General features: G+C 38.2%; 1 protein-coding gene and 1 long non-coding RNA gene across 3 annotated transcripts in view; one reads left to right on the forward strand and one right to left on the reverse strand.

The window, feature by feature from the left end:
• Positions 1–12,801: 12,801 nt before the first annotated feature.
• On the reverse strand, positions 12,802–17,931 carry LRATD1 (LRAT domain containing 1). Of its 2 annotated transcripts, none has more exons than XM_064411916.1 (2): positions 17,803–17,931; positions 12,802–17,203 (listed from the first exon to the last, which is right to left on the reverse strand). In XM_064411916.1, the coding sequence occupies exon 2, from the start codon at positions 17,164–17,166 to the stop codon at positions 16,312–16,314; it is 855 nt and encodes a 284-aa protein (XP_064267986.1). In that variant the 5' UTR covers positions 17,167–17,203; positions 17,803–17,931; the 3' UTR covers positions 12,802–16,311. The 2 variants fall into 2 exon arrangements, with proteins under 2 accessions (XP_064267986.1, XP_064267987.1); XM_064411917.1 differs by lacking the exon at positions 17,803–17,931 and adding an exon at positions 17,424–17,768.
• The window catches only part of LOC135296020 (uncharacterized), a 108,173-nt gene continuing 106,932 nt past the window's right edge, over positions 16,753–17,993 (forward strand). Inside the window, exon 1 of the long non-coding RNA XR_010358069.1 lies at positions 16,753–17,136. This is a non-coding gene — a long non-coding RNA (uncharacterized LOC135296020). The remainder of the gene's footprint in view (positions 17,137–17,993) is intronic.

A 17,993-nucleotide genomic window follows, 5' to 3' on the forward strand; every position in this document is an offset into this window, starting at 1 on the left:
TGGAGGCAGGATATAAAAAAAATGGTAAATGCTGAGACAGGAATTTGATAGAAAACAAAGAGGAAATGGGTGTTTGTAACTTCTCCAGAGTGTTTGGAATTATAATCAATTTAAATTAATGTTGTGGAGAGGATACTGTGCCTTTTTTTTAAAATTGGAAGAGAAAAAGATAAATATCTGTATATTCTTTTAGTGCCTCTGGTGTTGGTCACTGTAAAAAGATGGCTTAGTGAGTTAGAAAAATACACGGATTAATCTAGTAAGAAAAAAATTCTTTGAAAATTAAATTAAAATAATACCATATTTGACTTTTAAGGTTTGAAATTTTAAACTCAATTTCCAGACTCAAAAATTCATTGATCAAAGGAAGATGAAGCCCAGTTTAGAGAATACAGTTGGACAAAGCATAAAAACTAATAACCTAGGGAAGTAACTAGTGCTTATTTGCTGATTTGCATTGTGTACCTACAGAGGGAAACTGAAAAGATAAATTCCTATACTTCCTACCTTTTGGTTACATGAATATGTAAAATTTATGTAAAGCCACTGGTGTCACCAAATCGTGAATAATTGCTATGGTCAAGCTAAGACTATAATTCTCAATACTCTACAATGGTTGATATAGTCATGCTCAAATTTTCAGCTGACATTAACTTTAAAACAATCCTGAGAGAGTGCAGCGTTTTATTTCTTCAGCAGAGAACAGGATTTAATTTCCCTTTTTATTTTCTCCAACAACCACTTCACTCACTGCTGCCTGATTCCCATCTGCTGTTAGTGTCTGAGGTAGCCTGTAAGAGATGAGGACAGGCAAGACCTCCAGAATGGTAAATTTATTAAAAATTCCTTTGTTTGTCCACTAGATGACTCTGTGATCTATTGGACTTCAGCAGGAAAAGCTGTAGACCCTGGGAATAAAAAATGAATGTCAGGGTGGGGTGGGGAAGGTGGGGAGGAGGGCTTGGTTTGGATTATTTTTTCATTTGCTGCTGATATCAGTACTTCAGTATGCTAAGGCATCATTGGAACAATCTACCCAGAGGTCAAGAAAAAAGTAAGGCTTATTTTTACAGCCAACCCTTTTTTTTTTGTTTGATTGAGTTTTTTTCCCTTCTAGAGTCTTCTAGAACTTAAGGAATCACACACATGCACACAGAGAAGGAGAAAACAAGCAACCTTGGCAAACTTAATAGGCAAAAATCAGTCTCCAGTGAGAGACTCACCCATCACATGAAAAAATAGGTATTGGTAGGAAACGGTGTCTGATGGACATTCCACTTATGTTATTTGGTACCAAAAGCTCCATGAAGTTTCAATTAATTACTTCAGTAATTTTGGTCTCTTCATTAGGACTGATAGTGTTATTCCACCACTTCTACCAAGAAAAGCTTCAGGATTGTGTAGCATAGAAGTTACATCTACTCTGCTCCTCACTTCTCTCCCTCCTGCCTCCTACTTTTCTCCAGTAGAGAAATACTATAGTTCCTAATAATAAGAACTTGAATGCAGGTGTATGAAAGTAAAAAATCAGCTCTAATTTGATGTTCCACAATGGAGCAATATCTTGATGCAAGTCATTCTGAATCATGAATTGTAAGGCTGACTGCAGAGCTGACATCTGCAGCATTTTAGAGCCTGAGAAGCCAAGTGAGCTGACCAGGTAGATTATGCAGACCTCTGAAGACAACTATTGGGTGAGGACGTAAAATAAATCCCAAAATGTAGTCTGCTTTCATGTCTTCTGCTGAATCAAAGAGTAGATGATATGGCTGCTTCAGAATCATAAGCAGGCACTGTGCTGTTCACTGCTATATGTTAAACTGGATGGCAATAGGCAACTTAACAGATAATTTTTTAAAAGTACTTCTACTTGTTTATGAAGAGTCCAGGAACTAGCATTACTACAGCACGTTTGTCTTTTTTTTTTTTTTTTTTTTTTTTTTTTTTTGTGGATGTAAATGTAATGTAAATTACTGTCATGTGAAATAAAAAAAATACAACATGCCCCAAAATCCAAATAGATTTTTCTGTGCCATTGGTTGATGCATATGTCTGATAAGACATAATAATAAATACATAAATAAAGATACAATAATAAAGACATAATAAAAGATACAACTTTGAAGTTCATGTGTGAATATTTACATAGATTAGTTTTTGATACCATGACCAGAATCACCAACCAACTACCGTTATTTGTCCAGATCAAGAGATAATCATATTTTCAGAACTTATGAAAAGACAATTTGATCAGCAGAAGTTTAATGCAATATCTAAAAATATGAGAAAAGAGATTTATTTTGGTTACCTGTTAAAATGTTCTAATCTTCAAATGCAAGCTGGAAATGAGACTAATTATACCTACTTACAACAGAAAAAGTGTTTTCATACAAATAATGAGGATTTCTGAAGTATTTGGATTTCTATACGCATTTTCAAATCTTACTCTGAAGTGTACTATAATGAGTGAATGAAGGCATGAATGACTAGTTAAATTTAATAAACCAAATGCTAACTACTAGCTCTTTCTAGGAATTGATAATATCACTTTTTGTTTCAAGATGGGATTATTTAAATATATTTGTACATTTTTCCACTAATGAAAAAAAGTGAAGTTCAAGACCTGGTGCAAATTATATTACTGTAAATGATATTTCAGTTTCAATCATGGCTTTATCTCTGATCTATTCTTTCTTTCTATCTGTTCTTTTTCTCTCCTTCTTGAGGAATAACTGAAGCAGGGACTATGGAGTGGTGTTGGAATTTCTCAGGCAGCCATTTTCATTTGATAATTTTCAGTCAACTCTGAAATTCATGAAGGGAGCATTTAAGATTTCTGCATATCAGTTTTTAATCTAGGTATCCTTTATTCATCTTTCTTTCTAGATAGGAAATGTCACTACTTGAGGGATTTGATAAAGTGATTTATGGCATCTGATCTATCAGAGCATATACTATCACAATAAACTTGAAGAAAGTACAGATGAGCAGTGAAGTAAGGATATAAAAATGCTTCCTGTCATTGTGTTGCATTGGTTAGCTATGAACTAAAATTCAATACAGAGAAATCAGGAGGTGAAGAAAAGAACTTGCAGAGAGGTAGCTAGAATTTTTTATTACTTAAATTCACCTTTGATACTTTGAACTGTGCAGCATTAGCACTTCAATATCTTCCTCATTTTAAGTAGTTTCATGTTCTGTACCATGGCAACTACAGGCAGACTATAGCCATGAACAAATTGAGTCTAGAGAGAGCCTCAGAAGCAAGTCTGGCCCTCATTCAAAACCTTTTGAAACAGATGAAAGAGTGTCTATTGACTTTGATGGGCTTTGGCTTGAACTCTTCCAGCTTCTACAGGCAGGCTTGGGTTCTGATTATGGCTCCAGATGATGTCCATGTATTTTATTCAATTGCACCTTAATTATATGTATTGAACAGCACTGGGAAAAGGTCCAGGGATATAGGACGTTTGCCTCCAAGGATGATGTTATAACTGAACACAAGAACATAATCCTTTTTTTAATGCTACTGAATTTTCTGTGATTCCCTGCACAGCGTCACAGATTTTGCATTTAGGATATCATCCATCACACTGTACCAGGGGTGGGTGACTGTACAGCTGAGGTAAGTTGGAATGCTGATGGACAAAAGAGCACAGGAAATACTCTCCACATCAGAATTACTTCTGTAACCGTTCAGGTCTGGCTCAAGATTGCACTTACCAAGTTATAGCAAAAAAACATTTTTAATTGCATTTTCATCAGATTCAAAGCTGCATGACAGTGGGGAAAGACAGGACTTCAAGAATATCAAGCATTATACATAATACAATACATGTATTAAATGTGATAATTATATATTATAAGGGAATGTTTATATTATAAGGGACTGTCAGACCAAGAACAAGGTACCTGAGAAATAACAGCTTTTCTGCTTTAGAAAAGACAAAGATGTGACTGTTTTTGTGATTTTACAAAGTAAGACTGTCTTTGAAAGTTTGTGTCCTTTCTCTCCACTTCTGTGAGTGGAATGTGCTGATCTGAGAACATGACAAGGAGGACAAATGGTTTACCACCTGCTGCCTGAGCACTCACCCGCAGGTCACCAGTCTTGTCAAAGAGATTTGCACTGACAGAATATGAAATGGCATTGCCATCAAAACATATAAGACTATCTTTCCTTTGAAGAAAAGCAACAGATACTATAGCTTTGAAGTTTGAGGACAGGAAGGCAATTAGTTTAAAATACTAGACACAAACGGGGAAATGAATTTGACGTTTCGTCTAATAGAAACTGGCAGTTTCAAACCCTGAAAGATGGACTTCTTATAGCACTTTTCTATGACAAGTCCCCAGCTAGTGAACTGATTTTGAACCATAAGAGTGTAATCACTTGAATAACCATGTCCAATCCTCAAAAAAGTTAGTCTTTTTGGTATACATAAATGGATTTCACAGAACATCTACTCTTTGTGCCACCGTACCCTCATGAGCCACAGACATCTCCAATAATCCACATGTCACAGGAATAAAGCAGAGGAGATTGTGTGAGTTGCATGAATTCTTTTAAATAAAACTTTACACATGATGTAAGAAAGTGAACTACACTATATGCTACAGAAGCAAACTAATTACTCTGCTTGCAAATGACTAAACAAGAATCTGATTAATGAATAAACCATTGAACATATGAGCAAAATACAGCAATTAATCACTTGAAGAATTAAGGGTATGAAATTTGGGTCTTCTGCTTGCCTTTAATTCTGTCTTAATTTCACCTTTCTTCAGCTTACATTAGCTCAACATCAGGACCTCAGCTTAAAAATCAGATTTCTCAGAGCTCTGGTAAAATGTTATACATCACTTTCAACCAATTTTTTGTCATTGTTTTGAGCAAAAACTAATGTAAGTTATTAATCTTAAAGCATACTAACTCAATCATAAGTGGTTACATCAATTTCTTACACTTCAGTCTCCTGAATGCAATCTGCTGTCTCCTTGTTGTACTGACTATCACTAACACTATCTAACCAAGTTTTGATGAAGACAAGTGAATATATATTTGACTGGACATCCTGTCATCTATAGAAATACAGAGCATAATACAGTCTTTTCTAGTAAGGTTACCTAGCTGATATTCTAGAGGACTGTGAGCTTCTTTTTCCTAGCACAAAGCATCCTTTCAAATGTAATCTGTATCATTTATCCATGTCATCTCTGTCTGTCTCCATGTATGCTACCTGAGATTAAGGTAAAACCAATGTCAGTAATCACCTGAGAATTTTCAGCAAATATAGAATGTATCTATTCTTTTTTTTTAACAGAATCTGCTCTAATTAACATAAACCAGGAATTTCTAAATATGTGCTGATATTTTTTTCTTAGAAATGCTTGAAGATTTCATTAACAATATTTAAAACTTGAAGTGTTATGGAAATCATCTCTCATATACATTATATATGTTAGAGAAGCTCTCACATTTTATCACCTCAGAAAAGTTATAAACTTGTAGAATGAGCCATCAGATTAACATTTTCTAAGAAATCAGTGCTGGGTTCTCACAGTGAAAAACTATTCCTCTGGCAGGCCACCAGAATTTAAATTTGGCAGGCTGTAGTATAGTGTAAGGTTTACTTGTTCAATCAAGCATTCAATTAACTAACGTGTCAGTATGTTGGTCCTTTGTGAGACAAATAAATGGCAGCTAAAGTGCATTGAGCTGTCTGAATGGATAGTTGTATAATTAATATTTGCTTTTAATTTATTGTAAGATGTCCAGATGCTCTGGCAATGCGTTCCTGGGAAATCCTTAAAATAATTGACTGAGTTCTGTAAACTTACTAGAGGGCAGTAGGTTTTCCTGGCTCTCTCTCTATGTGATTAAACTTGGGCAAATGATTCAGCAGACCTTTTAAAATTCTTAATTTTTAAAAAATTAATATATTGTTTATAGTTCCAACATAATTTATGTGTAATTTAATGCTTGTTTAATAACAGGGTTTATCTATTATTTATAATCTCAGACTGTCATTGTTTTGGGATCATACAGCATTCTCCAACTCAGTAGACCAAGATTTATTGGTTTGGCAGAGAAGAAAGCATGTAATTTCAGGACAATTTTTTTCTCAGCTGCTCTCACCTTTGTGAGCTACTCCTGCAGTTAATCTTAGTTGTGTAAACACTGAACAGGGAGAGAGAAAGGAATTTGGAGTGTGTGATTTTATTACATATGTGTTGATATAGGATGAGTTGTCCTCTGAGCATGGTCCAGATGACTAACTTAAGCTCTAGGTACAACTTATATGAGAAAAACTGGAGGAGCAAGGGAAATCAGAGCCTTTCAGTGTGTTTTTATCCCATTTCACTACAATATGTAGACAAAGATTATAGCTATGCTAAACTAAGACTGTACCTACGTTAAACATTCCCTGAACCCACTGGAGATGCACAGAATGACATCCCATTCCCATTAACTACTGAAAGAGCATAGTCAGTATTGATAATTGAAATCAGGTGAATCAGATCTTTATGTGGCAGTACTTTGCATTTCACCAAGGTCTGAGAGAACACTGGCTGCTTCTCAGCAACCAGATGAGAGCTAGGTTGATTTGCTATATTGCATGTTTTATATTTACATCACCTAGTGACACTGACACCATGAATTACAAGGACATTTTTAAACATCATTCCACTGGTGATCATTTGTCAGTTTCATACGATATTACAGGCCCTGGTGGAAGGGCCATTTTGTGTCCCACTGTGCCATTTCCAACACTATTTTTTATGTCTGGTAAGTCTTAGAATTGATTTTTATCTCCACTCTCTGATGCATTTGCATCATGATGCGTTGCCTCCACTCAGACATTGGACAAAATGTCATTTGTAGAAGGATCATTCCCACAACTATCACCTCTGGCTTATTTTTCCTCTGACCAAAGTTGTATTGATTTTTCTACTGCTGACTTTCTGGCTAGCAGTTAATGATCACACTCAATGTACAGATAATAGAGATGCCAGTATCCTTGTAGGGGTTAGCTGTGATCACACACAGCTATTCTTCTGCAAAAGTACAAAAAAAACCAAAAACCAAACAGAGATCCCACAAGCATTGATCTATATAGACACATTTATTTATATGATAATGGAAACCTCACCCAGATGAGGTAGATTAGTTCATAAATCAGATTTAAAGAATACCTTTTCAAACTTTACATCTTAATTTAAGATATAGAGGGTTCATTTTTAAGATAAACTGCTTAGCAGTTACCTTTTTTTTTACATGTAGAACACTATAACTTGAATGTTTAAAACTCCTCATATATTTAATATTTAGTAGGATAGAATATTGAATTCTATGTTTTGTAAGATTTATTTTACATAAATGAAAGCTTTTCAAAATATGTGAGTAATATTTTCCAAGCTCCACATAATCTGTCTTCAGTGTTCAGTTTCTAACTGGAGTCTGCTTGAAGGCTTTATTTTCAGGAGACAGAAGTTTGACAATATTTGGAAAAAAATAACCAGTCTGACAGGTCTTCAGTGAAATACTGAGAAGCTGAGGTACCACAAATGACTAATCGTATTTGTAAAACAGAGCATTGTGAACAAAACTAATGAAAAAATCTCATGTTTTTGAGCTATTCAGTTTGGAACTAGTTCATATAAGGATTGGAACAGAAAGAACGTGAATTGAGTCTTCCTGTCAATATAGCAACTCTTTTAAACTTGAAAAGGTCTGTATTCCTTTTCCTTAGCATTTTTTGTTTCAGTAAAGCACACTTGATTTTTTTTTAAGTCTGTGTTAAGTCTATGAAGGCTCTTAATCAAACAGTTCCCTAAATATCAACAGGAATCTTATTTCTATCTCAAGAAAAAAAGAAATATATGACAGTCCACAGATGAACATGAAACAAATTATTTCTCTGACATTTTTTGTTCCTACATTATTTCCTTTCTGGTTATCTTGGACATTATTCTTAGGAAAGTCATTAAAAGTTCAAAGGTATGTATGAGATTAAGGCTTTCAGGAGAATGAAACTGAAGATCAGTTTTTTCAGTACTGAGAACTCTTGCAGTATGCAAAAATTTGACATTTCTGTTACTCTTGGGGTACTTTATCAGCAGACAGTGAACTTTGGGTTCCTACAGATTAAAAAAAGTTACTAGCATGCTGTGAAATGGAAAAGCAAAAGATTAACTTCTTTATTCAGTGTACGTATGCAGGCTTCTGGCATGGCAAAATTTAAAGGGTATCATTTCTATAATTGATGCTTCTAGCTCAGAGAAGTTTTATCTGCAGGTTTCTATCTGTATACAAAGAACAAGCATAAAAGAACAGCCCAAGATTTCTGCTGAAGACGACTTTTCTTTTCAGAAATCCTTTTTTCTATCAGTCTTTTTTTCCCTATTTCTTCAGCATGAGAGATAAAGTAGGAAACTCTTCTACAGCCATTAGCTAGAGCTAATGGGATCCAGGCAGTATTACTGCCAGGATGAATCTGCATATTAACTAACCCTTCGTGTAGGGTTAGCACCTGACGCTCTTTTATATTGCCATAATTAAAATGAGTCTACGGGTCAATTAAAGTGAACTTTTCACTATTAATGACCTTTGATTACCCCTAACTGAAGAATCAATGGTATGAAGTCAGAACAGGCTGGAAATACTAATCCAGAAAGCCAGTCAGGTAGGCTGACATACTATGTAAGGAGGCCTGAGTCCAAAACTAAAGTAGGCTCTGTCATATTAACAGTTACATCATACAGTCTCTGATAAACATAAATAGGTCCTTGCATTCATCTAAGGTATTTCTGTTAGTGATGGCATACCTTAGCATGCAATGTAAATTTTTTAAATGTTTAATTACCAGCAATGTTATGGTGGTCCATTATGGTGGTCCATTATGGATTGAGCTTTAATAGCAATACATTTACTTATTTATTTCAATAAAATATTTGATTAAAGGGTTTCGGCCCAACAGATGAGTAAATTCTCTTACTTCCCACAGTGTCTGGAAATGACAGAAATATCTGGGGCAGGATTCAGTTCCAATAGTCAGTGATTTCTACTCATGGGTTTGTACATGGAAAAGGGCATCATATAACCCTCAGGTGGTTTGATGAGGACAAAGAATTTTGGATAGATAAAATCCTATCATCCTTTATCCATTAAGTAAAGTTTATAAAAGAAGTTAGTATAAGCCTAAGTGTGGTCCAAATATCTCTGGTGAAAAATCACTAATGAATTCAATGGAGAGCGTCCAGTCTGTAGTAAGTTCTTTTCAAAGTTACACCTTTTAGCCTTTGAAATAAACTTATCAATTCAAAGAAAGATGAGAAAAAAATCAAGAAATATCAATGCTGCCACTTCTTTACTTTAAAACAACTACACAACAACAGTTGAGTATGTCTGAACAACACCAATAATTTCAGTGATATGATTCCAAAATATTGAACTGAGTGGAAGCACATTCATATTATGAAAAAAAACCTTGTGGCACTATCCATTTAAAGATGCCAAGGAGAAAGATGGATTTTTCATTGGATCATTCTTTTATTTATAAATACACAAGTCGGTAGCAGCATAGTTTGTTCTAAAAGTGTACTTCATTATTGCTAAGTGTAGTGTTTCTTGATATTTTTCCTCCAGTATGTAGCAATATGTCAAACCCCACATATTTAACTCACTTTTCTTGATGTCAGAAGACCATGGCATACCCTAAAGAACAAATATTTGAACAGTGCTAAAATCTTGTCAGCAAAGTCTTGGGTACCCATCTGTTACATAGATAATATACATACTGAAATGACTGACATTTGTTACCAATACTAACAAAATAGTCAAGACTTGTCGTGTGTGTGTATGCATTACACACGCTATGCAAATCTGTATGTATATACAAGTACATCTATTAGTTATATGTCAATATGCATATAAATTTCTGCCTAAATATTTACAATCAATTAGTATATTTTTCAGTCTTAGTTTTTATATTGCTTTCAGCTGACTGAAAGGGCATATGGAAACAATAGGAACATATGGAAGAAAAGATCTGTTTTAAAACCAGATTGTGGTATGTTTAATCATATTGAATAACATACAAGGAATATTCCTTCTGTGGCATAAAATACTCTGCTGTGAAGAAGTGTCACAATACAGAAGTTGGTATTTATTCACACTGTTAGGTATTTGCTATTTATTCACCTGCAGTAGTGATGGTGTCACATCACAACTAAACCTGGAGTTGGACTGTTTAATTTATTTCCAAATTCTACCCCATAATAATTTCCTTGAATCAGGGTTACTCTTTTATTTACATAAACTGGGAACAAGCTCTCACCTCTGCTGTATAGAGATTAACAAGAAGGCTTACTGAGGTTTTCCATTTATAAACATTATGCTGTTTAGTTTATCAGCTTAAAAATGGGACTTTTCAAAATGTATTGCCAGTGCCACACTGTATCCAAATAGCATTTAAACTGTGAAAAATTGTTTGCTTTTTAAGGCTGATGAGACACTGCATATTTTATTCACCCTATTTTGCCTAGGCAGTAGCATGGATTTCCAAAGTGTAAATGGTTTTATATGTGAGGGGTGCACAGCCACTCACCATCTTGCACCTTGGAGAAGAGAAAGAATGGAATTTCAAGGTTAGCTCTGAGTGTCTTCCTTGAACAGCCTGAAGTTTTAACTGCAAATTCTTCCACCCTTTCTTGCTGTAGCCACACTGGTTCCAAATTCCACCTGAGTTCCTGTCAAAAGAGCTGGAGATATTAGCTCTACAGCAATAAACTCCAGTTTTTGTATTTGTGCCCAACACATCTACCTACACAGACACACAAGAGAAGTCCAAGGGATGTTTGAAAAGCATTAACCCGCTTTACCTAGGAAAATGCCAATTTGCATAGATGATTACTATATGTACAAATAAGAAATGTAATTTAAGGCCCTTATGGTAGATATCACACACATGAGCCTTCCATTAAATTCCATAGGAGGTTGTTGCTGAGGTCTTGATCCTGGCTAAATCCCGATCCTGGCTAATTAGTCAATTAGTTGGCTAATTTTGGCCCAAAGTTAATGCCACATGAAGGGGACAGATCTTTTATTTTAAAAATCCTGATCTGACAAACAGTTTTACATACAAGCATAATTTGTAGAATCAGAGATGCCCCAAGGTTCCATAATTAAAATAAGAAAAAAACCCCAAACAACCATATTCTTAATCTGAATGGACTCTGCTAATCGATGTTCTATCATTCCTCTGGATGTATCAACTTAAATACATTTGTGCTTAATGCAAAATATTTAAAATTAAAAAATGAAAGTGCATATTACTAACTGCTCAATTATAAATCATTTAACAAAAAATTTTAACTCATTTCGCAAAGACAAATATGAATAAAGTAACTGTTAACTTCAATGGAATTTCAATATAAAAATTAGAATTTTACAGGGGATTTGGATTATTTAGACTGGTAATAGTATTTTGAAAAAGAATGTAGAATGCCACAACCACTTTAGGAAAATACAGCACTGGCAGTTTATATCTGTATAGATTATATCTATATAATCTGGAAAAAAAATCTGTGGATATGCCCAGTAACAGAAGATTCTTAGTTCATTCCCTTTTTTCAGCCTAACATCTACACTACTCTTTTTGATTTACTATCTGTTCAGTAAAGTATCTGTTCCCAGTCAGTACACATTAATTTTCTTGACAATAAACTTGTAAAAAACTCTGACACCTCTAACTAATATTCAGTCAGAAGATAGGGCAGCTTCACATATTAAATTTGAACTCATAGGACAGAAAAGTTAAATATTTTATAATAATAAGGCAAGCAAATAAATTCCACACTTGCCATGGAAACACTGACTAACAGCAGCACTTGATCACACTCTAGTCGAGTTATCCTTTAGACCTTAATTCTGCAGTGAAACTCCCTCAGCATAGCACCCCAATCATACCTCCTTAAGTATTTCTGGATTACTTTGGTAATGGAACTTCTATCTTTCTCCTGGGTTAGAAAGCAGGAAGCAGTGTTTTCACACCATAAGCAGCAGCACATAGAATGTTTTACTTACATCCAAGTATAATTATGAGCAGGATACTGTCCATACACTACTCTAGTAGAAATCTTTCACAGAAAATAACTAAATCTTGAAATCAGCAGTAGCTTCCCCAGACCACTACATCAACTGCAGCTGCAGACAGAGAGTGGGGAGCTTGCAGGCCGAGGCACCTGATCCAAGATGCTCTGTGTGAGGCAGCATTGCCTCAAATCCAGCAGACACGGCTGGAATTACAGATGTTCAATACATCGCATAAACAGCTCTATAAACTCTGGCAGTTTTGCACATTACTTACCTGAATATGAAAGACACTTGAAATGAAGCAAGAGAACCAAGAATGTGCACATTCTAGCACAGACCAAGGGCCACTTCTTGTCACACCCCGAAGGCCAGTCTTGTTACCCCCTGCTTTTAACCTGAAATCCACTATATGGATCAGTAGCATATGCCATAAAAAGCATTCTATGAGGGTTTTGGTTTAGGTTGTGGGGTGGGTTTTTTTTTTTTTTTTTTTTTTTTTTACATTTTATACAACCATAATGGAGAAAAAGAATCCTAAGAAAATTAAAACAAAGTCCTCCGGAGACATAAGATGAAGATGGAGACAAAATCTGACAGAAAAACCTATTTTGCTACCCATCCTTAGAGTCCTCTCCCAGTATGCACAGCCAATAAGCAGTAAACATTCTGGTCATGACAGGAAAACATTTCACAAATGCTCTCTGTGTTTCTAGAGGACATGAATTGAATTTTTTAATAAAATGTTAAGTCTCAAAGCAATTCAAAAGATTGCATTTTGAGAAGAGAATCATATCTAAGCAAAAGAAATTCTATAGAACTGTTACTCAAATACCTAACAGAAAGCTTTGAAACGTGACACGGAAGAAAGACTGCAAAACATCTTGACATTACTGTCATATTACAAGTCAGTACTTCAAAAGCAGTGAATGAGATATAAATATTTACCCTAGGTAGCTAGACCACAGAATGCAAACAGATTCCAGAGATAAAATACAATTTTTCAATATCTTTAGTGCTGCAAATGGAAATATTAACTCTGCCAGGCCCACTGATCCTGAATGATGAATACAATCAATTACATTTTTTACCTGTCAGTCATTCGCATCATTGCCTTTCTTGTAGCTGTTTCCTGTCATCCAATTCTTGTTTCAAGGCACTGAACAAGTTTTTCTATCCACTTTTCATTCAGTCTTTTTAACAGATTCCCTACTGCCATCTTAGGTTAACACTGCTTGTTTCAGAACTTGTCTGTTTTCTTCCCATATTTCCTCAGCTACCTGTGTCCACAGTATCCCAGCTCAGAAAGGTGGCTCTTCTGGTCTCTGAAGTGTCATCTTAAATCTCACTCTTCCTCAAGCTCCACAAATTTTAACCACCTCCTAACAATCTGATGCAAAGTTCACTGGTCAGCAAGAGCCATTAACTTCAATGGGCTATGAATCAGGACCAGATTACTGCCAGTAGCTCTGGACTGAAATCTAGCTAAAGAAAAATAACAAAAGAAATTGTATTCGTACCCTTGTTGCTAATTACAGACTGCAACTTGAACACAGTCATGGCAATAGTATATCCTTGGTTAATACCAGCTCTTACCATTTCCAGTATATTTTCTCCAGTCCTTATGTAAAGGACTAAGGCCTTACATTGTTGTACCTTTATTTGTATAAATTCAGAGTGATGCCAAAGGTCTCTGACAGAGCTTGAATAAATAAGCATACACTAGTTCCTATAATTTCTTTTATATACTACAAAATTCCATTCTACATCTAGGTGGGTAAGACAAGGAAAATCATCACGTTTATGAACCAGGTTACTAAATAATTGCAAAAAAATCCACTGTTATAATGGGGTTTAGAGTGAAAGAGTATTCAGAAAGCACAGTGAAAAGTTTAAATTTAGTATGTTTTGACTTCTCACTAGTGAGGACATAAAATACTGTTCTTCCAAGGAACCACTGTCTAATCCCACTTATCTAACAGCCATTTGAAGAAATAGCATTGCAGAAATCAAAAATCACACTGTAACTCTATCTTATTTTTCTTTTTTCATAAACATTCTGGTACTTATTCCCTCTTCATTTAATTCTCCCTGCCTCTTGCAACCTCAGGTCTCTAAGGCCTATTTTTTATAAGAAAAAAAAAAAAAAATCAAGTTAATTGTTTTTGCCCAGCTTTCCTTCTCCTAACATTTTTTAATGTTTTCTAAGTGCCTTGTTGTAAACCCAATGCCTTTTTGCAATCCCACAGTGCTCACACCAAGTGGTACAGGGAAATCAGTTCTAACAGAGGATTTAGGCAATCTAATGTTCAACAATAAGATACATAAACGCTAGGTAGAAGATTCTGTTCATGTTATGGGAAAAGTTATCATCAGACAGCCACTATTGCCTACATAAAGCTAAAATATTATACAATTATCAAAAACCATGATGTGGTTTGAGGCTATTTCAACGGTATTTGACAGTAATTACAATTCACATTTTTACCCTATATTGTACTAAGCAAGGGACTTTAGGGAAAGTGATAAAAGAAACACTGCCTATTACCACATAATTGTGCCACATGTGTTAGCAAGGACAAAGCCAATTAGATGACCTTCAATGAAGAGGTGTAGTTTTGGGGGTACAGGTTTTTGTTTTCTTTTTCTTAAAGATATTTATGCTAAGACTTTATTATAATGAAGTACACTCCACCCTCGCATGTTCAGCTATAGTAGGGAAATGCTTTGTAGAAATGAAATTACTGTTGCAACAAGGTTGCTTATGACATTGTTTAATACAAAAAAAAAGTTGTGACACAGTACATCGATAGGGGGTGGAGTGTATCATATATATACAAAATAGGGCTATTACTTCTGTCATCTGACATTGATGTGGGAAGAGAGAACAAAACCAAATGCATTTTCTTTCCAGCACTGAAACATGCAAAGACAAAATTACAAGTTGTATGCAGCTCAGAATAATAAAAAGAAATGCCCCAGTATACTTTAGATTTTTAAAAAATATATTTAATCTTCTGATCTTTCACTTCAAAACTTAGAATTAAGCAATGAGTGAACAGGATCTGAAATACAGAAAAGGCATTGCTCACATCACATTAAAAGGCATCTTTTAAATGCTGCTGTGGCTTTCTAAACTTACACTGAACAGGATTTTTAGTTCCTGGGAATTTGAAATGCAAGATGAACTTGGCCACATTACATCTATTTCTTTAAGTGGAATTGTAAATATGCAATAACTTGCTGTTCCAAAGAGGCAACATGCAGAATTCAAAATTGTTTCTTGCAGGATTCTATTGACCTGTGTATGAAGAGATATCGAAGCAGTGGTACAAAATCCACAGCTCAAGCATGAAATCCTAGTGGCTGGATCTTTGAGTATACTGTTCTCCAAAATACACCACTTCCTTTTAAGCATTAATTTAGTTTTAGGAAAACAGCTGCTCACCAACTTTTTTTTTAATTAAAAAAAGAGAAAAAAAGGCAGGGAGGGTGGGAGGAGGGAAGAGGTGGAAAGAGCTCATGCATTATGATGATATTTAGCAGAGAGCTGCAAACAGAAAGCAAAGGCAAATATTTTAAATGTGATAGATTTCAAGGAGAAATGTGAAATTATTTTTTCCTAGAAAATAGCTTGCCAGAGTTGGCTGGGACAAAATTTGGGTTGCAGCTATAGACTGAAGCAGCAGTGTGAAGGAACAAAACAAACAGGCATTTACCCTCCACCCCAACACCCCCTTTCTCTCCCAGTTAGCAAAGTATGACTGATGCTTTTGGTTGGCCACAAGGCAAATATTAGCTAAAATGCCATTTAGCTACATCCACATCCACAGTCCCAGATGCTTAAAACTTATCATGGATTAAAGCCATGAAATAAAAATTTAAAAAGAAATTTCAATTTGAAATTTTATTGGCATGTTGCTAGAATGGTCAACATCAATTGACAGGAGAGACTTTGTCCACATACTCTGAGAACAGCCTTCCTGCACCTCCCCCCTCTTTTCTTCCTCTCTCTCGCTCTTTCAGCATTAATGCTATTAAAAGCCAAACAAAATACTGGCTATGAGTGTAAAGAATGCTGGTTTTTTTTGGAATGCTGCCATGGATCCTGCTTCCAGTCGCGTCCCACGGAAGGAGGGTGCAGCCTCCTGACTCTACAGCAGGCTGGTCTCCCCGGGCAGGGCAGAAGGAAGATAGCCACGTACTCCTGCTCCTCCCTATTCTTTCCCATCCACTATATCCAGGTCCTTGATCACCCTCAGTTTGCCACTGGCATCGATCCTGCGCTTCTCGCGTATTAGATCCTCCAGGCTGTGGAACCTCACCGTATGCACCTTGTTCTCTGCCAAGTGGATTTTGAGATAGTACTGCTGCTGGTGCTGGGTGCCAGCAGCCGCCTGCAGCTCCCCCCCGGCTTTGAACTCCCGTTTCCCGAAGCGGCACCAGGCGGCGAAGCTCTCGGAGTTAGTCCAGCAGATCTCGTCGCTTTTTAAGCCCAGGTGCCCGCAGGCGTTCTGCACCACCAGCTCCGCCACCAGCGGGCGGAAGCGGTACCAGCTATTCACCACCCGGCCCACGTTGCCCGCGGCCGCCTCGTACAAGCTGTCCTGGCGGATCTGCCCCTGGTGCAGGTGGATGATCTGCCCGCCGCCCACGTACACGGCCCAGTGCGGCGGCGGGTGCTCCGACGGCCCCAGGTAGAGCAGCTCCAGCAGGTCCCCCGGCTTGCAGAGGGCTGGCAGGGCTGACACCGAGTAGACGCTGAGGTCCCCAGCCTGGGGGCCGCTGCTGACCTTGGAGAAGATGCATTCCTGACCGCGGAAAGCGGAGAACTGAGTCTCGTTCAGCACTAGCTGATGGTGGAGGTGGTGGGTGGGCGTCTCCTGCCCAGGGCTGCCGGAGCCCTTCACGCCGTACTTATCTGGCTGGCCTCGCTCGTCCAGGTCCTCCTCCTCATCCGAAAAGAAGTAAGCCACCCCGACGCGCAGCTCGTCCTTCTCGATCCCCGAGGGGTCCCCGGTCGGCAGTTCGCTGTAATTCAGGTGGGTGATGCGATCCAGTTGATTTCCCATCAATGACAGGGCGAGGCGAGGGCAGAAATCGCCGGATCTAAAGGAGGGTGGGGTGGGCAGACACAGAGAAGAACAAGAGATGGGAAGGAGAGCGCACGCAGAAGGAAGGAAAGAAAGAACGAAACAAAAAAAATAAAAAAAAATCAAGGCACATACAAAAGATTTCAGCGATTCCGCCCTAAGCCCCCATCCCTCCCCGACTACTTCCCTCTCCTTCGTACAAGGGAGAAACTCCCAGTGCGGACCCTTCCCCCTACCCCTGGGGTGCGGGGCAGGGCACAGCCCCGACTCAGGAGCGCCGGCTCCGAGCGCCAGGAGAGGAGCCTCCCCGCCGTCCGCGCCTCCGAGCGGGGGGACGGAGTTGCACCGGGAGTCTCCGCTCTGCGAGGGGAGAGGGCTCCGGGGGCTCGGGGAGGCTCCGGCCGGAGGGTCCCGAGCCCTCCCTCCAGCGGTGCGCAGCCGAACCGCGCCGAGCAGCGCTGCGTGCGGGGAGGCGGCAGGAGGAGCGCACGGCCCCGGAGCTGCCAGCCCTGCCCGCCCGGTGCCGGCAGCCCGGCCGGGACCCCGCAAGGCAAAGGCAAAGAGCAGGCGATCAGCACCCCCTGCCCGAGGGGTCCCTCCCGTCCCCCTCCGTACCCGTGGTCGCCCAGCGCCAGAACCCCCCCAAACTCCTTTAAAGTCGTCCTGTCCCCATGGGCGCCGCAGAGGAAGCGCCACCCGTGCACGCCGCCGCCACCCGGCTGCTCCGCCCGCGCCGCTCTGGGCTGCCCGGCCCCTCCGGCGAGGATAAGTAGCGGCGGCGCCGCTGCCGAGCCCGCCCCGGCCGC

The sequence above is a fragment of the Passer domesticus genome, chromosome 3 (assembly GCF_036417665.1).
Source record: "Passer domesticus isolate bPasDom1 chromosome 3, bPasDom1.hap1, whole genome shotgun sequence".
NCBI lineage: Eukaryota > Metazoa > Chordata > Aves > Passeriformes > Passeridae > Passer > Passer domesticus.